This window comes from Artibeus jamaicensis, unplaced genomic scaffold, assembly GCF_021234435.1.
Source record: "Artibeus jamaicensis isolate MK-2021 breed Jamaican fruit bat unplaced genomic scaffold, CSHL_Jam_final contig_233, whole genome shotgun sequence".
Lineage (NCBI taxonomy): Eukaryota > Metazoa > Chordata > Mammalia > Chiroptera > Phyllostomidae > Artibeus > Artibeus jamaicensis.
In genome coordinates, this window is record NW_026521486.1 from 48,988,565 (window position 1) to 49,011,657 (window position 23,093).

At 42.1% G+C, this 23,093-nt stretch overlaps 1 protein-coding gene across 10 annotated transcripts in view; it reads right to left on the reverse strand.

Moving 5' to 3' along the window:
- Positions 1 to 5,532: 5,532 nt before the first annotated feature.
- The window catches only part of RACGAP1 (Rac GTPase activating protein 1), a 63,526-nt gene continuing 45,965 nt past the window's right edge, over positions 5,533 to 23,093 (reverse strand). For 9 of the 10 annotated variants that reach the window (XM_053662071.1, XM_053662070.1, XM_037136444.2 and 6 more), the window contains 15 exons: positions 17,914 to 18,116; positions 16,707 to 16,843; positions 15,664 to 15,733; positions 13,957 to 14,010; positions 13,217 to 13,297; positions 12,712 to 12,829; positions 12,260 to 12,390; positions 11,414 to 11,578; positions 10,103 to 10,198; positions 9,818 to 10,016; positions 8,304 to 8,409; positions 8,013 to 8,145; positions 7,764 to 7,899; positions 6,936 to 7,044; positions 5,533 to 6,609 (listed from right to left, as the gene is read on the reverse strand). In XM_053662071.1, the coding sequence (XP_053518046.1) occupies positions 6,534 to 6,609; positions 6,936 to 7,044; positions 7,764 to 7,899; positions 8,013 to 8,145; positions 8,304 to 8,409; positions 9,818 to 10,016; positions 10,103 to 10,198; positions 11,414 to 11,578; positions 12,260 to 12,390; positions 12,712 to 12,829; positions 13,217 to 13,297; positions 13,957 to 14,010; positions 15,664 to 15,733; positions 16,707 to 16,843; positions 17,914 to 18,116 (1,814 nt within the window). In that variant the 3' untranslated portion in view covers positions 5,533 to 6,533. Of the gene's footprint in view, positions 6,610 to 6,935; positions 7,045 to 7,763; positions 7,900 to 8,012; positions 8,146 to 8,303; positions 8,410 to 9,817; positions 10,017 to 10,102; positions 10,199 to 11,413; positions 11,579 to 12,259; positions 12,391 to 12,711; positions 12,830 to 13,216; positions 13,298 to 13,956; positions 14,011 to 15,663; positions 15,734 to 16,706; positions 16,844 to 17,913; positions 18,117 to 19,807; positions 19,940 to 23,093 lie in introns of those variants that run through there. The other variant, XM_037136488.2, reaches the window with a different exon arrangement.

Consider the following 23,093-nt stretch of genomic DNA (forward strand, 5'->3'; position numbering starts at 1 on the left):
TGAAGAGAGATCGCTCAAAGACTTCTTACTCAAAGCCAGATGGTGAACATGAGACAGGGTGAGAGCTAATGCCACTCGGGGGGAAAGCCAATAAGCTAATCCACTGACACGTTTCTAAAAGCAGGCTGGTGGCTTTGGTTCAGAGACCTGCCTGTTCTTGGCTCTGAGCTGCAGAGCACACAAGATGCACACGGGTGGCCTGAGAACAGGTTCCCACTGGAACCAACCCTGCAGCACCCACACCAGCTCTTCCTCCTCCTTCCACAAAGAAAACAGCCCTGGACCACAAAGTGCAGGTCTTCCACCCTAGCATTACCCAACCATTAAAACGGTCTCTGGTCCCAAATGCTTTGCCCAGAGGTCTGGGCCTCCCTGCTCTTTCTGAGTCATCTGCTGAGAGTACATAGCAGATCCACACACAGCCCTGAGTGGAATCATATGCATACCTAATAAATCATTAACAAGTCCACGATGCTGAAGAAATCTGAAAGAGCAAGCGCCACAGCTGACCTCCAGAGCTGGGTTACAATCCCCGGATTCTAATCCCAGCTAAGCTATAATTAGTTTGTAGGAATTTGAGCCAAATCATCTCTCCGAATTTGTCAATTGGGATGATGTCACCAACCTGCCCACTGCACGTGGGTGTGGTAAGATCAAGTAAGATGGCAAATGAAAGCACTCTGTGTACTGTAAACCAGTCACTTTTCCTAGAGGCTCTGTAGGGAATCAGTTCCTACCTACGTCCTTCACTGATGACCAGAGAAGATAGGAACTGGCAAGTTCTTTATCAGAAGTCTTAACTATCCATTTACATGTGTCTGACCCAGCACACAGATGGCATCCAACAGTGTGAGACGTGAGTACTGCTACATAAAAACAATGCAAGCAAATGAAGCATGGCCAGAGTTACAGAGAAGGTCGACAGAAGGAAAAAAATTCCTTCTCCAAGTCTGAGTCCCTGAAAAGTGGCCTCCTTTCTCATCCCACATGACTGCAGAGGAGAAGGCTCCCACCCACGACAAGGTTATTCCTGGTGATGTCAAGCTGTCTTCCACCTGACTTCATGAATAGAAACATCAACAAACACCAACTCTGAGAACCAGAGCCTAATGAATCACACAAGTTAAGGACCTCTTGGACTACAACCTTCACTTATTTACAAAATATACCAGCCTCAGGGAGGCAGACTTTTAAAACTTATTAAGATTGTAGGTTAAGTGGCCATTCTCCAATCCTGTTTATACAAAAGCACAGTGACTAACGTGCCTGACCCTGCATGCTTAAAAAGCTTTTTGCATCAGTGGCTCCAGCTTGAATCATGATCAAGATTATCAACAGAGCACACTGCCCAGGAGCCCACTGTGTGAGACTTGAACACTGAACTCTTCACCCATGCCTCTCAGACGTGGACTACATGATAGCTCTTCCCTGCTCTGCTGCGGGTCTAAGAAAAGGTGATGATGATTAAGCAAACCACTTGATGCACCAGGCACAGAAGTGGGTCTCCCAAATGCTTTTCCAATAGGACATCATATAACATATGTGTAGGCATGTGTACATGCCTGTCTACCTGTAGACTGAGGTGGGTAGGAAGCCCTAATGTAATAAAAAACAAAGCAAAACCAAAAATAAAAGCCCCAACAATCCTGGTATCTCTGATTCTTGCATTCATTCAGCACAACTTATCACTTTGTGCTATCCAATAATTTAACCATGAATATAAGAATTCAAGACTCCATTTCCAGTCAAGATGGAGGTATAAATAGCCATGCACCTCCTCATGCAACCACAAAAAAAGAATTACAACTAAATCTCAAAACAAATAACACCCAGAACTGTCAGAAAATCAAACTGTATGGAAGTCTGACATCCAAGGATTTAAAGAAGCCACATTCATACAGATGGGTAGGAGGGGCAGAGATGCTGAGATGGGGCGGAAAGGTGAGGAGACACGGTGCGGTGTGGTGCGGTGTGGTGGGGAGACAGCAGCAGCAGCAGCAGCAGCAGCAGCAGCAGCAGCAGCAGCAGCGGAATGGGCACCGAAAGTCCCACATTCAGGTGTGGTGGATAAAAATTGGGAGGGTTACGTTGGGAGCAAGCAACCCCAGCACCAGGCCAGGCCACACAGCACAGGGTTCCAGGCTCCAGGAAGACAAACCCCTATAACTTCGGCCTATAAACACCAATGGGGTTGAGGTAACGGAAGAAATTACTGAATTTTCAGGAAACTTCACTTAAAGGGCCTTCACAGTCTTAAAACATACACAACCTCACCCACTCTGGGATTCAACACCAGGGCAACAGCTGGAAGGGCACCAGTCACATACATGAAGTGGGTAAAGCAACTGGAAACAGGGTGAGTGTCATGCATTAACACCCAGAAGCCCTGTAGTGGTACTTTCCCATCTCTAAGTCCTCCCCCCACACAGAGCCACAGAGTGGTGAGGCAGGTCACTCCACCCTGGCAATACCTAAGGCTACGAATTTACAGGTACTTTTTACAGGGAGTCCAAGCAGCTCAACCCAATATACAGAAACAAACACAGGGAGGCTACCAAATTGAGGAGAAAAGAAATATGGCCCAAATAAGAACAGAATGAAACCCCAGAAAAAGGGAACTAAGTGAATGGAGATGGCCAACCAACCTATCAGATGCTGAGTTCAAAACACTGGTGATCAGGATGCTCAAAGAACTCACTGAGTATGGCAACAACATAAACAAAGAAATGAAGGTTACACAAGCGAAATAAAGAAAAATCCACAGGGAATCAACAGTGAAGGGTAGGAAGCAGATTCAAATCAATGATTTGGAACATAAGGAAGAAATAAACATTCATCCAGAAAAGAAAGAAGAAACAAGAATGAATAAAACAACAACGACCAAAAAACCCCACAAGGATAGTATAAGACAACTCTGTGACATCTCCAAATGTGCCAACATCCAAATCATAGGGATGCCAGAAGGAGAAAAGGAAAAGTAAGAAGTTGAAAACTTATTTGAACAAATAATGAAAGAAAACTTCCCTAATTTGGTGAAGAAAATAGACATACAAGTCCAGGAAGCAGAGAGTCCCAAACAAGTTGGACCCAAAGAGCTAATTATAACATCAAGATATGTTATGATTAAAATGACAAAGGTAAAAGCATAGAGTGAATCTTAAAAGTAGCAAGAGAAGCCCTAGCTGGTGTGGCTCAGTGGATTGAGTGTGGGCCTGAGAACCAAAGGATCACTGGTTTGATTCCCAGTCAGGGCACATGCCTGGGTTGTATGGGCCAGGTTCCCCAAGTAGGGGGCACATGAGAGGCAACCACACCTTGATGTTTTCTCCCTCTCCTTCTCTAAAAAAGAAATAAATAAAGTCTTTAGAATTAAAAAGAAGTGCTCGCTTCGACAGCACATATACTAAAATTAGAATTAAAAAGGAGTCTAAAAAAAAGCAGCAAAAGGAAAGCAGAGAGTAACCTACAAAGCAGTACCCATGAGACTATTAGCTGATTTCTCAAAAGAACTTTGCAGGCTACAAGGGATTGGCAAGAAGTATTCAAAGTTATGAAAAGCAAGGATCTAAAACCCAGACTACTCTATCCAGCAAAGCTATCATTTAGAATGGAAGGGCAGATAAAGTGCTTCCCAGACAAGGTAAAGCTAAAGGGGTTCATCATCACCAAGCCATCATTACATGAAATGTTAAAGGGACTTAAGAAAAAGATAAAAAGTATGACCTTTAAAAGGACAACTGTATTAACATAATAAAAAATATACTTTAATAAATATAAGAAAATAAAGGAAAACTGCTCAGTGCAAGTGGGGGGGGGAGAATTCAAGACCCCTTTCAATGCCGCAGGTTCAGTTCATAGTAAAAAGAACCCAAAAAAAACTATTTTTAGCACAGTAAATCAACTAAGCACCCTATCATCCTCCAATCAAAACTCAAGATGCCAAGCCCTGGCTGGTGTAGCTCAGTGGACTGAGCATAGGTCTGTGAACCGAAGGGTTGCTGGTTCAATTCCCAGTAAGGGCACATGCTTGGGTTGTGGGCCAGGTCCCCAGCTGGAGGCATGCAAGAAGCAACCACACATTGATGTTTCTTTCCCTTTCTTTTTCCTTGCCCTTCCTTCTCTATAAATAAATAAATAAATAAATAAGGAAGCAAATAGCTCACTCACTCAGATGCCTTCTCCCCTTCACTCAGATGTTTCTGCAAGCAATGAATTAACCTTCTTAAGGAAGGAGAAATCATTGAACATCAGTAATAAATGCAAATTGTTGCTGCCAAATCAAACCATGTAATGCTTGCCCAGTTAAATAAACATCAAACTTAGGAGTCTTACATAGGCTGATAGAGGAGAACAGATTTAAAGATTCTGGTTATCAGCAAGTGGGACACTCAAGTTCAACTGCATTAAAGGAGGAGCAAGAGGCAGCAGCAGAAAGGGTTAGCAGCAGACAACAGGGGTGACAGCCACTCCAAAGCACCAAACACTTTCTGCAGATCTCACACAGGCAAGCATAATTTAATTAAGAAAGCCCTTGAGAGTGGAAAGTCAAGCTATTCCACATGAAGTGCCATTAAAGAAGCTGAAGGTGGGTACATATTTCCCTTTGCTAACATCAGAATTATTTTCATGGCTAAGGTCTCTTGGCTTAGCCCAAAACTGAGTAACTGGCTGCCAACATTTGACACACAGGACCATTTCCTTTTTCGTTAATGGGCCATCAGTTCCTGCATAGGGAAGTCTTGCCTTCACTAACATTATACAATCCATTTACTTCCTCCACATTAGTGACTTAAAATGCACCTTGGGGAGATACTACAGAACAGCAAACATGGAGCCAGGCCAATACTAGGCTTGCAGAGATGTAAGAAAAGGGATGGCATCTAGGACAAAGTTTAAAAAAACAAAACCTAACAGGCGCATTTGTGTGAAGAGGAGGAAGGGGAGAAGGGACCCATGCTCTGTCAATTCGCTGAGGCAGACGGGCCCTGCTGTGAGAGCTGTCACCTCCTGGGAAAAAAGCCAGTAGGTTGCCTCCCCTCTCCACAGTTACATATTAAGCCTGCAAGTGTTTACGTTCAATCTCAGATACATTCTGTTCACCAGCTTCAGAGTTCCCAGAGCAGGTGCCCTCAGTTAATCATCCCGGCTCACTCCAGAGTCACTTCCAGCAGTGAAGGATGTTCCTTCCAGGCAGTCAGCCAGCCGGACTTTTTTTTTTAAAGTCTGCACCATTCTGGTCCCTAAAGACTTGTTCAAAAGTTTGGTTTTTGTTTAAAGTAGTTTCTTCAAGTTAGAGGGTAACAGTCACAGGGACAGATCTAGGCCTTCCATCTGGGCAACAAGAGAATGGAAGAGAAACAAAGAAACACACTCCTGGTGGAGGTAAAGTCAGAATAGGGGAGAGAATAGAAATAACAGAGTCAAAACACTTGGAGGGAAAACTGTTTTCTAAAAATGTCTTAAAGGTTACTTTCAGAAGAAAAACAAACCTCATAATCATTTTGAAAAAACTATTTACTTTTTTCCAAATATGTGTTTTACAGACAAGGGTCAATATGGGTCATAAACGTTCGATAGAAGAAAGCATTTTTACAGACATTGAAAATAATTTTAATAAAAGTAAACACTCATATTTATCTAGATGTGGCTATGTTACACAGGAAGATTTCAGCATCCAAAGTGCAAAGACGAAATGACAGTGGCCTTTCTTGCCACACAAAATTTAACACTCTCCCCTACAGCTTACTCTTATTAGTTGGGATGCTAAATAGCATACTGACCACTAGGGGGACTTGATGGGGGGGCCCATGCATTAGAATGAATTCAACTTGTGAACTGGGTTTGACCCCAGCCAAACCCAAAGCCAGAGGCCCATTAGAGATAAATATAATTGTAGTGTCACTTTTACAAGGCTGTGCCACCAACACTAGTAAACCTAATCAATGCAAATTAAAGCTAAGCGTACACCCATCACTAGTTCTGTCCTCACCTTACCCCATTTTTATGAAGGCTCCATATTACAGCTCCAGTTCATCATGAGGGAAGGAGAACTTCCAAGTTCTCAGAAAGAGCCATCCTATATCCTGTGTCCAAATCTGTCTTTACCTTGCCCTCCCAACTTCCACCCTGAGACAAGTCAATCTTTCTGGAGAAGTAGGGCCTCTGTCTTTGTCTCATGGAAATTGGTTCTAAACAACACCAGAGAAAGGTCATACCATGAGAAGCATTTAGCTTAAGTCAAAGGGACAAGACCCACCCCACCCCACTCCCTGAAAATCATAGTGAATTCCATACTATTCCTGTAAAGATCTCCGATCTAAAAGATCCCAGTGACAGCACAGTGTTCATATTACATTACTTGAGGAGAAGGAGAAGAAGATATATATAGTTTTAAAACCCCATGCACAATTAAACTTAATTAAAATCCTGGAGAATGCTAAAAGCAGTAACAGTACAGGAGGCTGCGGAGCAGAGGGCACAGGCGCGCCCTTCCTTGCAGTCAGTATACGCTGTAAGCAACAGGAGACGTGACTTCACTTGAGCATTGGAGAAGCAAAAAAGTTGCCCTGTCTTCCTAGGTTGGTGGCAGACTTGCTTTTGCTCCCAAATCTAAAGAAAAAGAGAATAAACTAGAAAAGTATTCTATAAAAAAACAGTAAATGAACAATGATAACATGACAATGTAATCAACTACAGGTAGAGACCCCTCAAAACTACTCTGTAAGCTACTCTGTCACCTGAGATGAGAGGAGAAACAGTAAAAACCTTTGGATGCTTTTAAAAGGGGGAAGCTCACGGCTCAAAGTTTCCTCTTAAAGTCTGATCACCAGGTAAGATCTAACTCAATCTTTCTTTCTATTAGCTTCTGTATGATGGGAAAGAAACATAAGGGAGCAGCAATTTTTTACTTTTCCAAGCAGGCCAATTCTGCATACCTGGGTGTGTTCCTGGTGAGTGTGGAGCGGACTCTCTGCGACAGGGAGCTGGACGAAGGAGTCTTGAGAAGCTGATGCTCAGGAGTGGTCACGGGCCCCAGTAAACTCACTTCAGTCAAAGGTTAAGACATATTTTTACAGGAGGGGGAAAAAAGAAAGCACTCTTGTAAGTGGCTAGTCTTGCACTGGAATCCCCATGAAGCACTTAAGAGCTAAGGCTGGAGACCTAGCAACATGTCGGGGAGCACGTTTGTCACTGTGTGTAGCATGCCAGTGTCTTTTGAACCACGCAGGCAATGGTTCAAAATACTCAGTGAACAGCTGACATTCACAGCCTGATTTACGATGTTCTCAAACTCTAAACTTCATGAATCTAACATTTGACCATTCGATTTTCTACCTATACTAGATAAAGTAATATCCTCCCTTATAATGAAAGAACAAACAGGTCTCCAACGCCAGTAATGCTGAACGGAAACCATCCTCATACATTTTTGGTGGCAATATAAACAGGAAAAGTTTTTAAGAAATCAAGTTGGTAAAACATATCAAGAAACCTAGTAAGAATAATAAACATATAAGTTAATATAAGTGTGTATTTTTTTAAATTTCCATATGGGTAAAGAAGAATATAAAAAAGTGAGAAAGAAATCAGGATAGTAGAACTGTACAAATTTTCCTTTTAATGTTAGAATTCTCAAAATAAATTTAATTTTTACTGAAGAATACGAATTTCAAACAACTCTAGCAAAGGCCAGGTGAGAGCACGTGACCAAAAGTGGAGAGGGAGTCGGGTCCTTTAAAAAGCGCAACTCAGGCCTTACTTACCTTTAATATCTGGTGTCTGTGGTGTTGAGAAGGCATTTGCGTTTTCAATGACATGCATGGGGTCAATGTTCTCTGGCTCCACCATCATGAACTGACTCCAGTATTCCAGGGGCAGTGAAAGCAAGCGTTCTACCACCTAAAAGTCACCAAACATGTCAGCAAACTTCCAAACCTCAGGGCCTACTTTTCACCGGTCTCTCATTTTATCATGTCACACAAGTTCATACACACATACATATGCTTGCCTACCTTGGGTTGACGCTTGATGTCCTGTAACATTGTCACTGGATCTGGATTCGGCACAGCATGGGCAACTATTGTAGGGCCAAAGACTTTAGCCAGATTGGCAACATCCATTTTAGTGTTTGGGCTCTGAGCAACTCTAAGCAAAAGAGCATTAAATTAGAAGACTTGCTCCTCCACTTAAACACAGACCAAAACATAAGTTCTATAAGAAAACAATTCACCTTCCTAACACAGAGCACACTGCCTTCCCTTGGAAAATCCCAACCCCCAGGAACAGCTCTCTGCTGTGCTCACCTCTGCAAATGAATCATGAGGAAAGCTAACGTGTCTCTGTTGGCCTGGGGCAGCTCACCAACGGCCTGGTACATGGCAGCTATGCTGTTGTCCTCGTCTGTGACTTCTGTGAATGAAAAGAAAGCACCAAGAGGCCTAAGACTTCTTTCCCTTGACAGCAGGCTTCCAAGTTATCGACCACAAAGTCTCATCTATACAGTAAGCTTCTGGAACTTCTGATTAGGTTCATGACTGCATCAGACTCTAGTTTCATTAACAAGCAGGATACTGACCAACAGTTCAATATTAGAAATCAGAACTTTTAAAAAGCAGCTCTTGCAGTTGGGGAAAGCAGCTAGCAACCTATGCATCAGGAAGGCAGACATACAACTGTGCTGCCTGCAGTTATCAAGAAGGTACTTGTTCATAAAACGTGTTTATGGGCCCACCGTGTACCAGGTACTATTGGGGGAGTTAGTCAGAAAGCAAATATCTATCAGGTAACAACACATGTAATAAAAGGCAGGCCAGAAGCTAGAAAGCTGCTATTTTAGACAAGGTGGTCAGGAAAGATATTTCTAAGGACAAGATACCTAAAAAGAAACCTGAAAGAAATAAAGAAGCAAATCATGCAAATATCATCTCAGGCTGGGACAACAACTAATATAACTGGAAAGGAAAGAAAAAAGAGAAGGGTATCAAAGGAAATGATGTTGGAGACACAGCCAGGAGCCAAATCATGCGGGGCCTCTGGGCCATGCTAAGGATGCTAAGGACTACGGGTTTTATTCTGCCAATGAAGGGAAGCCATTGGAAGGCACTGAGGACAGAACGGACATCATATAATTTACATTTTTTAGATTACTTACTTATTTTTAGACAGAGGGGAAGGGAGACAGGGAGAGAAACAACAATGCACGGTTGCCTCTCACACGCCCTGCACTGGGGACCTGGCCTGCAACCCAGGCACGTGCCCAGACTGGGACTCAAACTGGCAACCCTTTGATTCACAGGCTGGTGCTCAATCCACTGAACCATAACAGCCAGGACCATATTATTTAAATTTTAGAAGGACCACTCTTGCTTCTGTACAAGGATCATTCCATAGAGAGCAAGAGTAGAAAGAGAAAAATCAGGAGGCTCTTACATCACTCCAGAGCAAGAGATGTTAAAAGTGGCAATAGTAGAAGTGATAAATTTAAAATTTCAGCTATATTTTACAAGATTTTGTGGACAAGATTTACCAATGGATTAAAAGTGGAGTGTGAGGAAAAGGAATCAAAGATGGCTCCAAGTTCAAAAGGACAACCTAAAACTTGACCGCGCAATGACAATAAGAACCTGTTGGAGCCCCATACAGTTCAGACGTGGAGAGGACAGGCATGGGCAATATGGACCTACTTATATTATCAAAGTATCTGAGTATCTACTAGGTTTCAGGCACTTTACGAGGTGGGGATAAAACTGCAAACATAAGAGCCAAAACTTCCTGCCCCTTGTGGGACTCACACTCAGACATTAAGATACACCCTTACCTGCTGCTTCCATAAAGGTCCGGTTTAGCCGAAAGGTGAGAAGGGGTTCTTTGAGGTTTCGAAGGAAATCTTTCAGGAGGCTACAGATAGCATGGATGTCATCCACTTTGCTGAGGAGGGGTACAGTTTTCACTCTGAAAAACTTCTCTTTCAGTTCCTTCACTGTCCGGTCACAGCCTGAGACCCGATACAGGCCTGTCTATTATCAAGATGGCACTTTCAGTTAAGAAGCCCTTGAGCATTCAGACGAGTAACAAATCCACCCACTCCTACATGTACACCTACCTCACTCAGCCCTCTCTGCTCAATCTCATTTACGCAGTGGACGATTATGGAGGGGATCATCGGAGGAGTCTGGGACACATAATCTGCCAGCATTCCCTGCACAGGCAAAGTTTAAAGTATCATTTATACCACTTAGACCAGCAGGTCTAGACCAGTGGGCAGAACCATTTCCAGACTAATACTCAGGCTGGGACATCTACTTTTAAATTCCTATTCCAAATGCATACGTTAGAACACAGACACTCAATTATTTTTCCTACCTCCACACCAGACTGATTTATGGTCAGAGATACTACACTCTTCATGAACAAGTAATAAAACCACGAGCTACAACTGCATCCTTGCTTCTCTTCTACTCAAGGGCATCCAAAAACAAGCGATAATGAGATTGCAGGTATAGCCTTTAATATAAACTAATTCGTTACTTTAAAAAAAGAAAACCTTTTAAGGAAAATTAACACAACTCAATTCTGACACCAACCTACCTATAGAGGAAAACTCCACAGTACTATATCAGAGTACAAAAGACTTGTAAAAAATAAAAAATAAAAAATCTTTGCACAGAGAAGAATTCAAGATTAGAAGGAAAAACAGTATTTGATTTGCTGGGAGCTGGGTAGCAGCTTAGTCATTTTGCTTTGATTTGATTTTTCCTAATATTGCTTGTATAATAAATACTTTCTCAATGGATTGAATCAATTTTTAGAAATAAGCAACCTAATCTTAATAGCCTAGTATGGAATACCTTTAATGTAAAAGAATATTCATTCACAGATAAAATTTTATGTCGGCTGGGATTTGATTCAAAATAATTCACTAGACAGGGCCAGTAAGAAGAGATGGAAGTGTTGATAAGTCAAGACTGGACATGAATTAGTAATTGCGAAATTTGAATGACAGAAACCAGAGATTAGTTATACTAATCTCCCTACTTCTGTATATGTTTCAAATTTTACAAAATAGGATAAGCTGGGGAGGGTTGGGAAGAGGAAAGAAGAGGAGAAAAGGAAGGGGAGAGAGGAAAGGAGAGGTTGGGAAGAAGGAAGGGTGAGGAGGGCAGAAGGGAGGGAGAGAGAAAGGGGAAGAGGGGGTAGAGAGAGGGAGAGCACGGAAGGAGAGTTTGGTTTAGAAAGATTGCAAAAAAAAGACAAACCTGAATAGGACTCGTCTGCAAGTTACCATTTTGTCATTTCTATTCATTATTCACAGGAGGAAACATACTTGAAGGCATTACTTCTAGAACAAAAACTGACATTCAGCTTTAGAAAAGCTAAGAAGCCCTGACACAAGGATGCTTCCCAGAGGTCGTACCTCTCCAATCTTAACAGGTGTTCCCACCAGGGTAGGAATGCAGGGAAGGGGACAGCGGTCCCGACATTCTGGATGAGAGACCACACGACAGTCTCGACACTTCAGAGACAGCTTGCCAAATTTTATCCGCTTTCCACATGGAACACAGGATTCGGGTTTAATAACCTAAGGATGAAACAGGGTGGAAGGAATAGAGTGGTATGAATTACAAAATTATCAACATCGTCAACCAACATTTACTAAGTGCTTAGCATGTGCTGAGCAACTTTCTAATCCTTTTACACACATCTGCTTGTGTAATTCTCACAATAATCCTATAAAATAGTTTTTGTTTTGTTTAAGGAAACAGAAGCAAAAAAGAGGCCAAGTAACTTGCATAAGGTCACCCGGCTGGAAGGGAATAGTGTACAGTGGTGGAAAGAACTTGTTTATAAGGAGTCAGAAAAACCTCCATCTTAACTGTGCCCCTCACTGTCATGTGGCTCCATCGGGTTAGTTAATTCCTCTGAGTCTGTCAGTTTGCTTGGGTTTTTATGAGGAAACCAAATGGGAGAAGTCAAAATACCCTATTACTTAAGCATAAAACACAAATATATATCACTTAAAAGTAAAAACAACTCCTTCTGAAAAGTTGCTTTCTTTGAATGTACTGTTACTCACGAATGGAAAGCTACATACATTGTGTAATTTAGTAGTGACCCCTGGAGAGTGGGACTGGCAGGGGGAAGGAAATTTGACATTTAGCTCTGCAATGCTAAGCTATTCACATTTGTTCCTAGTGTATATTATTTTCACAATTAAAAAGTTAAAGGTGCTCAAAAGGTGAAGGAGCAACCCCAGGTTTACCGTCTTGGAGACGAAGTCGTGCAGGCGCATCCCTCCATTACTCTGCGGCGTGCTGGGGCCGTCCGTCTCAGAGTGTGGCTCCTGCCGCCTGCTGCTCAAGGTGGAGTCGCTGTTCCAGGGCTGTAAAGTCCCTAGAAGACAAGCAACCTGAACCTTAAATCTTAGTATTCTGTCCCTCCTGAGTCTTAAAGCCAATTTTGATATCATTGGTAGATAAGCAGTAATCTATAACCATACCGGAAGTGAATAGAAATGGCTCTGTATAAAAAAAAGCAGCACCAAGAATAACGAGGCGGCACTGGCGGCACAGGCCAGGCTGGCACCCCCCATGGGACCTGACACAGGGCTCTGGCCTTCTGTCCAACCCATGCCTCTGGAAGATTCTAAGAAACCGATTCTCCCAAATTTCACCAGCTGTCTACACAGGCAGCTCAGCCACAAGCCCAGCGGACCTGCTTTCCCTCGGCTTCTCGTCCAGCACGGCACCGTTTCAATGGTGGACGTAGCTTCGATGGGCCCGCCATCATTGGGAACAGTCACTGTAGTTTTTGCAACTATGGATTCATTCCCCTGAAACGAAAGTTGTAATGAGGGAAGGATGAACATTTGAATCTAATTTCTCCTCCATTATAGGGTTTTGGAGTGCATGAAAAATTCCTTTGTCAGGACTTAAGTTCCCACCCAAATCACTATTAAGTCGCAATCTCACATTTTAGACATGGATATATAAATATATACATACACAAGCAACTAAGAATCAAGCATAAAACTGATGGTTGTTTACTTAATCAGACTAATTCCACTCATATGGATGATAAGGGTCCCATTACATAAAAAATTCACCAACACCTCTCTCAAAATAACAGTGTAATGAATGCTGACTCCGAATTTTAATGCTTGGGCCCCTCATCTTTGATGTGTTCAAGACCACAATTTTCTTGGCCTGACTCTTCTTACCTGGTCAGCTGTGGAGCCAATGGAACGTGTTTTCTTTACGGGTCCAGGAGGACCATCAATGAACTGGCGGCTGCTGGATCGCTAGAGGGGGGGCAAACACCAGTAACTTTAGTGCCAAGCAGAATATCTAAAGCACAGAAGATACACTTATCCCATTAGACAACTTGGATGCAAATCCCAGGTTTCAGAGCTATGGTGAATAACAAAAAACATGTTCTCTCTCTCATTGTCTATTTCCATGTGAAGCATAAGTGGTAGCAACATAAAATGCCTTTAGTGCCCTTGAAGAATCCAGCAAGCTTTGGAAAAATTTAGATGACAGCACCAGAAAAAGTAGAACTGTAATCCTATCCAAGGACGAAGTCTTTAGAAACATATTCAGTACCCTCTAAACAAACACACACAGAGAGCTCTCTGAATATCCCATTATACACACATTTCATCTGAAGCTTATATTAGAGCACAAAAGTCCCGCATAAAAATCCATATGACAACTCAAAACAAACAAGTATATCCTTTTCCACACAATGAATGAAGCGAGAGCAGCTCGGAATAGTAAAATGGGCCAGGTTTCTGTCCTGAGTTAACTACCTCAAGGAACACCAGCACCATTGCCAGCGTGAATTCGTTTGGAATGCATTCAACAATGGCTAGAGCAATGTGTCAGGAATGTAGTCTCATGGCAGAATTTCCAGAGAAAACTCTTTTATTATTACTTGATTTAAAAAAAAAATACATACCCTCTTTTCTCTCTTCTTTAGTTTGAAAGTCTTTACCAAAGAAGAATCCCAATCCTGTTGACAAATTACACTGTATTAATTCCTTTCTTTGGTTGGGTCTCCCCTAAACCCTGTGCAAGTAAATTTACAGAGAACATTAAAAAGCTTCTTGAGTCAGACTCCCTAACCCACAATTCAGGGAGAGGAGAAAGGGGGTCTCAAGTGTTACGGCTATAGAGCTGTAGCAAGTTAACGTGTTTTCTTTCCAAAATTGAAGCTATTATAATAGAATCAGGAATCAATACCACCGAGGCAAGAAAAGGTTAAAGAATCAACTTCTGTCGTGATTATTTCCAGGGCCTGGTCCTTTGTTTCTGATTATTTTTGTAATTAGTTTTAGAACTTACAGAAAGTTAGGCACCGTACTGATCATGTCAGATGTGATTCTTGCTCTTAAGGGACTGCTACCATCTAATCAGATGTCTCGTACAATAGAGACACTTACAAAGTTCCCATTTAGGTTTCACTTCTCTCAATCATCTCTCTTCCTTGGGTCCTAAAAACATTCACCACTGAAGAGGTATCTGTCTTTTCCTGTGGTCTAACTTCTCTTCACTTATTTTAACCATTTACATTCACTTTTAGTCTCTACTGCAATTTTCTTACTTCTGATAATTCCTGAGAACACAAAATCCAGAATGTTGTCTATAGCAAATTGTAGGCTTAGCTAAATAAATTTAGCTTCTCCAATGGATGGTCAATTAATTTAGCTACTGGTTATCTGATTTAGCTTCAGTTACAAAAGATCTCATTTTGGTCTACCTCCAAAATCAGCTAATAATATGTTGTAGTTTTTGTATATATCCCAGATCTATCCTATATCATTCCTTATTTCAAAAAGTTGAATACCAAATATTTATACCTACACAATGGCAATTATTTCCCTAGCCAAACACTGCATTTGGACAGAAAAGACTTAGCCCATGTAACAAGTGGCTGTCACTTTTTTTGCTATCATCAGAAAACCAGCCTCCAATAACCTTCTGATTTATTGTTTTGTTTGCTAGCTTTCAGCCAGGAAAACCAATAAACTACCTGTCTCCTGAACATCAAAGATTGAAATATCAGATGACCCTTCATGCAGAAACACCACCAGAAGTTAAGAGAAGGGCACTGCCCCACAACAGCAGGGTGTTAGAGTTTAGATATGCTAGCCATTGTGGATCAAAGCGTTATAGAGAACCTGGAGGCTTTCATCGGTCTTCTTGCTGAAGCTCCAGAGCACTGGTTTTCCTTCTTATTATGAAATATGACTAAGTTTCCCTCAAGAACCAAACTAATTCAGAAATAAGGCACAAGTCTATTCTCCCCAACAGCAACAAATAAGCCCTGTGTGAATAGAATTTTGCTAATTTTTTAAATTGCTAGCTGGGGTTTTAATAAGTCAAGATATAATAAATTAGTACACACAACTCACAGATCCATTAAACAAATTTAACCTTGTGCAAAATCCTGAATTCTATAATCTCACTTCCAGAAACTAAAAAAATATATATATGCTGGTCTCTTATAGTTTGTATGGATTCATATTACAAAATGCTAGCTCGGTATCTGTAACACATTAATTAATAACACAGCAATAAAGAAATTCCTAATAATAAAGGACTACAGGGATATTCCTGAGGGAGAAGGAATATAAATCATACTCAGAGATCAAATGTTCATTACCAGTGATTCATCAGTCTTGTCAAAGCTGATATCTGATAATATGGAACCAGATTCATCAATGGTTGACAGTCTAGATGAGTGAAACAATACAGAGTCAGACACAGAAGACTTCAGAGAGCAAAACCCACCAACACCCAGAACAAGTTACCTAAGAGGCCAGGTATCATCAGCAATTTCATGGCCATGCCTTCCCTGTGGAGATAACTCCCGGCTCAAACGCTAGCTGGGGTGGGTTGCTTTTTAAGGGCTCATGAAGGAGTGTGTGTCATGTGTGCATCCACATGCAACACAGTTGCTTTTTCAGCAAAGGCCTTATAACTACAGCTGAAAATTATAGTCAGGGTATGGGTTCTATTCCCTACTGAGTTTGTACAACAGGCTACCAAACATTCACAAGGCAGAAGGGTAAAGTTTGATGTGATCCCAGCTGTGCTTGCTTTCTATAAGACAAAGTGCTACCCAACATTAGTTTTTTAAGAAATTAAGCCTGTACATCTTCTTAGTTATAAAGATTCCACATAAAACAACCAAGCAACAAAATAAATAGCTCTAAGAGTGCTGATCTTTCCTTACATATTGTACTGGAGGTGTTAAATTCAAAGCTTGGTTGAGACTATTTTAAAGAGGGATACAGCGGAACCAAAATGATTGTCTGGTCTTGGCTCACTGAAGGCCTTTCTAAACCAGAAGAGCTACAAGAGCTCTCTGGAGAGTAAACACTGAAAGTACTGCTGAACTACCACTTTCACCTTTAGGTTTCTTAGCAATCTGCAGGATTAGTTATTGATGTGCAATTTAGCACCAACATCAAAATTTTACCCATGGTGAAACAACATCCTAAAGAAAGGTTTTTAAAAAACTGTTAAAGTAAAAGAAATAGGGTGGTACTTGTGCCTTTATTTCCCACCCACCCTTCCTCCAAAGTCTTTTTCTGCTTTATTCAGCACACACTCTGGAAGCAGTATATTTAAGAGTTAAGATAACAGGAACTTCTAACTGCTGTGCTGCCTGTGATCAGATAACAACAGATGCAGTTCCCCCACCTTTTGTTCCCAGCATTGCCGATGGAGGGTTGGCCTCTGTTGAGAAAAGCCAAAGCTGATTTTTGCTCCTCGCTTAGTTGAATGCTGACAGATGTGTCACACATGAGCATCTCTCGAATCAGCTGAATCTGTCTTTCCTAGAGACCAAAGCAGAGTAAAATCATCCTAACTAACCAGGGGAGAAAGCTTCACCTCGAATTTATGGGATGGGCAGACCAGAAAACATTAAAATACAGCATTATGCAAATGAGCCTTCAGGAAGGCTGCTACACTAATAGCATATTAATTCATGTCAAGCCCAGACTGTCTCTCTGATTTCTGACTGGTAAAATGAACTCCATCTAGAGTAGTTAGGTTTCTGCTACAAGACTTTTGGATCAAACTACTAATCCAAGTGGACAGGGTATTGCAAAATGAGAGTTCCAAAATAGATTTTGCATAGCAAAAACATTTTAGTGTCATTCTATCAGGATAATTATTGGCTGCTTCTACAGATCAAAGCAGTCACCCACCCTTCTAAATGGTGGAGCAAAATGTATTAAAATGGATACAAAGCTGTAACTCACGAGAACTAAACAATGAGCTTACTGAGGCACCTAACACTGTACCATGATGGATTAGTGCCTCCGAGTAAAGGCTTTCTTCCCTTTGTACTGTGACCCACCTTGGTACATCAAGATGAAAGTGTTCTATGTTAGCCACAATGCTCAACTTGTTGGATAAAAACCAGGGATTAGTTACCCTAGTCTCTCCACTTTTGCATGTGTTTTACCCTGAATTAGGAATAGTACTGAAGAAAAGACTTGGAGTTGTCTTACCTGTGTCAGTGACAAAGTACCAGCTATTAATATAAGGATGAGAATACTCTGGGTGGCATGAGAGACTGCTAATCGTCTTGTGACAGATCGAGTATTTCAGGATTTCCCTGCCCTCTCCCTTAATTTTAATTCTTCAAATTCTCACTTGAAATCTGTCTAGTAAGTAGTAGTAGTTTCAAGTCTAAAGGAGGAAAAAATTTAAATTTCAACCTGTGGAGAACAAGATTCCTAGGCTGCGAGTTTCAGGTCCAATAATGAACAAGCTGTCAATGGACGGGTTTGGTTCTTTGGTGTGGAGTAAGAAACAGGACGCATCTGGAAAGTGGAAACATCAGCTGCTGCTTCCCCCTTCCCCACCGCCACAGTTCCAGAACAGAAACAATACACACCAGCTTTTCACAGTCAGCCTCAGCTCGCTGTCTGCGTTTGATCTCTACATCCACCTGATTGCGTGCATGCTTCAGCTTCACATCCAGAGCACTGCGCTCAGTCTCTGCTTTCATCAAAAGATCCTTGTATTTCCCCAGCTCATGGTCTGTTCTCTGCCACTTTTTACGGAAATCCTCAAAGTCCTTTGCCAATTGGATGAATTCTAAGGAAAGAATATGGGGGGTGGGGGAGCACTTTAATAATTCAAGCAACAAACAGTGTATAAACGCTCTCCTAAGTGATTCCTCTGGTTAGTTTTACTCCAAATACATAATTAAGGGACCAGCTAAATGATGGGCAAATCCATCTGAAACCAACCGAAAACAGATCCTGGATATACGTTCATCACTCCAGATGAGAGAGCTTTGTGGGGAGCAATTCCTGTTTCAAGAGGCCACTTACATTAGCTTAGCCAGTGGCATCTGCTGTGGAATAAGTAACTCATTAGTCACCTGGCTCCAGATGTAACACCAACACTGGAAGCTCCTGAACAGAAGGCAGTCAAAGGGGGGGATACCTTTGGGGCAGCTGTCACACACCAGGACAGTTACAGCTATAAAACCATAACAGCTTCCTTTAGAGCCACACATTGCTATGCCAGAGAGATGTTAAAAAGCAAATTCAAATGTAACTATTATAATATGCTCCAGTAGATGTAGATTAATATTACAGATGTCTAGGCCTACAATGCCATTCAGCTATATAATTATACAAATATTGATTTGAAAGTAAAAAGCCAATTTGCTTTGCTGTTTAACACTGCCCTGAAGGGGATATAAACATTCCTGTTGGAAAGATACAGGAAGAGAAGATCATACTAGCTTTGGGTGAGGCACTGATAACAGAATGCAGACTTACTTCAAATGTCTGCAAAGACATCACTTCCAAGGCAGCACCTCAAAGCATGAAAGCCCTAGTGGCATTCATTCTTATCGTTTGCTACAGGCAAAGACTTTTCTTCTAATGCCTTGCTATTTTCTAGTTAACCTGAGTCTATCTCTAAGCATCATTTTCCACCAGTACCATGAAGGAAGTTTTAAAGGTGTACCTCTGTTGGTCAAACTAACCCAGTTTACAGCTGAAATTAGGACAAATTCGCACAAGGCTAGCAGATTCTTAGGTAGTAAGAGCACTTTTCCAATTTTGAATTTAACCTAGGAGCATAGAAACAATATAGTGCACTTAAAATAAATATTTTATTTATTTTCCAAGATAGGGGAAAGGAGAGGGAAGAGAGGGAAACATTCACTGTATGAGAGAAATATCAGTTGGTTGCCTCTTGTACACCCTCAACCACAGATCCAGTCTGCAACCCAGGCATGTGCCCTAATTGGGAATTGAACTGGTGACCTTTGGGTTCACAGGTGGGTGACTCGGTCCACTAAGCTACACCAGCCAGGGCCATATAGTGAGTGCCCTTTTAAAGCAATTTGAATAATGTGACTAAATTACAAACTTCAAATGAAAATTGGGGTGCCAATTCAATTTACAGAAATGAAATCAAACACATAAGGAATTACCAGATTCTAGCAACCCAAGATTTCAGCAAAAGAGAATATTATGACCTAGTTATCTTAGACAATGCAAATATCAAGGACCAAATATATATATATATCATCAATCACCAGGGTGGGTGATTGATGTTTTGCCAAAAACCTCTGTACAAGATGTTGATGCATGAGCAGGCAATTTGTCATTATGAAGCTGCCAATCACCAGCTGCCTATAGGTGTGGCCTTCTCCATCAGCCAAATAGTTTCTGCGGAGGTACGTTGAAGCTTAAAGTAAAATCTGATGCACATTCATTGCTGTACGAGTCATTTGAATGTGACGACCACATGGTACAGGTGCTTACTTGATGGCACCTGCCGCCCAATGACTGCTACAGTGAAGTCATCATTGTTCACGCATGTGCATTCCAGTCCTCTCCTTGGCTGCCAGGTTACATGGTTGTTGAGCAAACAGTTCTCACTGTATTAGCAATGGCTGTACTTTTTCCAGACAGACCTAATCATATACATTAAATTATAAAATGAAACTAACAAAAAGGAGAAAGAAGAAAATTTTCCTGAAACAAATTGAGCCTTGGCCAGGTGGCTCAGTTGATTCAAACATCATCCCATGTACCAAAAGGCTGTGGGTTCAATCCCCAGTGAGGGCACATACCTAGGTTGTGGCGACCCCCTGTTGCAGCATGTATGAGAGGCAACCAATCAATGTTTCTCTCTCACAGTGATGTTTCTCTCTCTTTCCCTTCCTCTCTCTCTACAACAGGGGTGTCCATCCTTTTAGTCTCTGGATCACACTTGAAAGAAGAGTTGTCTTGGGCCACACATTAAATGCACTGCAACACATAATCCCCCCAAAATCTGATGATGTTTTAAGTATGATTATGATTTTGTGTTGAGCCGCATGTGGCCCATGGACGCAGGTTGGACACCCCTACTCTAAAACCAATAAACATATCCTTGGGTGAGAATTTAAAAAGTAAATTGAGGATAATCTTTGTTTCATAAACACACGCACACACATCAGGATTTGGTTTATAATTCAGCAAACATATTAAAGTAGTTCCAGAAATCTTGTTTTCTCAGCTCACTCCTCCTAGGGCCTTTGCTCCTGGGCCTTTTATATTCCCCACTATCCTCTAAGACTCTTAAGGGCAATGACCCTGTGTCTCTTTTGCTCTTTTACCCCCAGTGCCTTGCATTCTGCCTGACACATGGCCAGCATTTATTCATTGAGCCCTGACTGGTGTGGCTCAGTGGACTGAGCGCCAGCCTGTGAAGCAAAGGATCGCTGGTTTGATTTCCAGTCAGGGCACATAACTGGGTTGCCGGCTAGGTCCCCAGTGAGGGACGCACAAGAGGCAATCACACATTGATGTTTCTCTCCCTCTCTTTCGCCCTCCCTTCCCATCTAAAAACAAATAAACAAAATTTTTAAAAAATTAAAAAATAGCCCTGGCTGGTGTAGCTCAGTGGATTGAGCATGGGCCTGTGAAACAAAAGGGTCGCTGGTTCGATTCCCAGTCAGGGCACATGCCTGGGTTGCAGGCCAGGTCCCCAGTAGGGGGCACATGAGGGGCAACCACACACTGATGCTTCTCTCCCACTCTTTCTCCTTCCCTTCCCCTCTCTCTAAAAATAAATAAATATATTGTTAAAAAATTAAAAAATAAGTAAATAAATATTCACTGAAAGCACAGATGTGGAATTGCTGTTCAGATCGAGTTTAAACTCCAAGGATCCAAGCCCGCCTTACCGCTCTGACCAAACTTACCCCCACCACTCCACCGCAACACCTCCTGGTAGCTAACCCAGTCTGTCCCGGCTCCCAGAACAGACCCGTGCTCATTTCTGTCTTCCCACTTATGCACTCCAAATGGAACGCCCTACCTACTCTTCATGTACCCATTTTTCTAGTTGCATCTGCTTTATGAATCCTTTCCTAATTTGTTTGTTCCACACTAAATTTTTCTCTACTTCCCACAAGCATATATTTTGATCCTTGTATTATCTGTTTCATGAGAAAAAATTCTGTCTCTAAAACTTAAATCCATAATCTTCTTGAAGACAAGCACCGTATCACATACACTTCAGTATAGCCTACTGTATACAGCATAGTACAAACTCAGCATGGTGTTGGCATACAATAGGCACCTCATAAATACTGTTATATTTATTCCTCATTGACAGACCAACAATATAAAACTCAGGCAGCTCATATAAAATAAAAGGTAAAACTCATGCAGACTTGGGAAAACAAAGATAACAAAATACCTAACTATATGCCATTTTATGTGAATATTAACCTTCACTCTGATCTTTCAGTAACCTTGAACTCAGCTTTAAAAAAGACTATATAAAAAGGAGAAGGAGGAATGAAGTTATTATGATGAAACTCAAGAGTAAAGAGTCAGCATGCCCGGGCATGAGAAGATTTCCTAAGGTCAAAAAATAGGACTGAGACTGGGTGGTTGCAGATAGGAGATTTCTGGAGTCTAGAAAACACTGGGCCTCTTTGTCCTCAAAAGTGAACATAATGGGGAGGTATGACGGCAGCAGAGTATCTATCTCACACCACCTCCTAGAACCAAACTGGAAATAAAGAGGGGAATAGCGACCCAAAATAAACAACCAAAGACTAATGGAAGAGGAGACTCTTAACCAAGGACAGACAAATACCACCAGGAGACGGACAGGGAGGGTGGGAACGTGAAAGGGACTGGCACTGCTACCATGGTCAGCAGCCCAAGGTAAGGCACAGCTGTGGAAGCTTTCCTCTGAGAGAAGTGAAGCCTGGACCCCAGACTTCACTGGGGCAAACAGAGCCCCAGTGCCAGGGTCAGCCACCCATGTACCATCAGTGGTGAAAGGCCAGAGGGTTTTTGTCTGCCAGGGACAGAGGCTGCTGGAGACAAAGCTCCCCTCTCAACCCCATTTTTTTCCCAAGAGGCCACAGCACAGGTTCCTCCTTCACAGCTATTCACCTCAGGCTTGGGCAAAGGGAGGGTGGCGCAGACTGCAGTAACCTTAGGAGAGTCTGGAGTAGGCGGCTTTGGGGAGAGATGTGGGGGAATGGCTACAGGGTTCCCTGTGCTGGAACATACTTTGATACCACAACAGCCATTTTTCTTGAAAAAAGCCTGTCCCAGGGAAGAAACAATTATACCACCCTGTAGGAAAACACTTGCCTTACCCTCTGGAATCATGCTTGCCATCTCCCCTCCACTGCATCTTTTTCTCCCCCTTACTTTGCCCCACCTTACATCTTAACCCCTGCTGAGGAGACAGCAACATGGACAGACTCAGGTAATGTCAGAGACTGGCTTTAGGACGCAGCCATTCCATATACTTTCCCAGGAATCAGACTGGTGCTTTCCCCCCACAGAAGAGCCACAGAAACACCCTCCTGGTTTCCAGTAGACACAAACTCTGGGATCTGGAGACCCCAATTCACTTTCCTGCTAGGAGCTCTACCCTGCCAAGTTCAGGGAAATGATCCAGGACAGACTCAAAAGTGCGGTGCAGGATAGGGGAACATACCTGCCACCTTCCCTGCAGTCTGAGTGGCACCTCCTACATAAGATCCAGGGGTCCCATTTTCCTGATTCCACCAGGAGCCATCTCAGAGAGAGT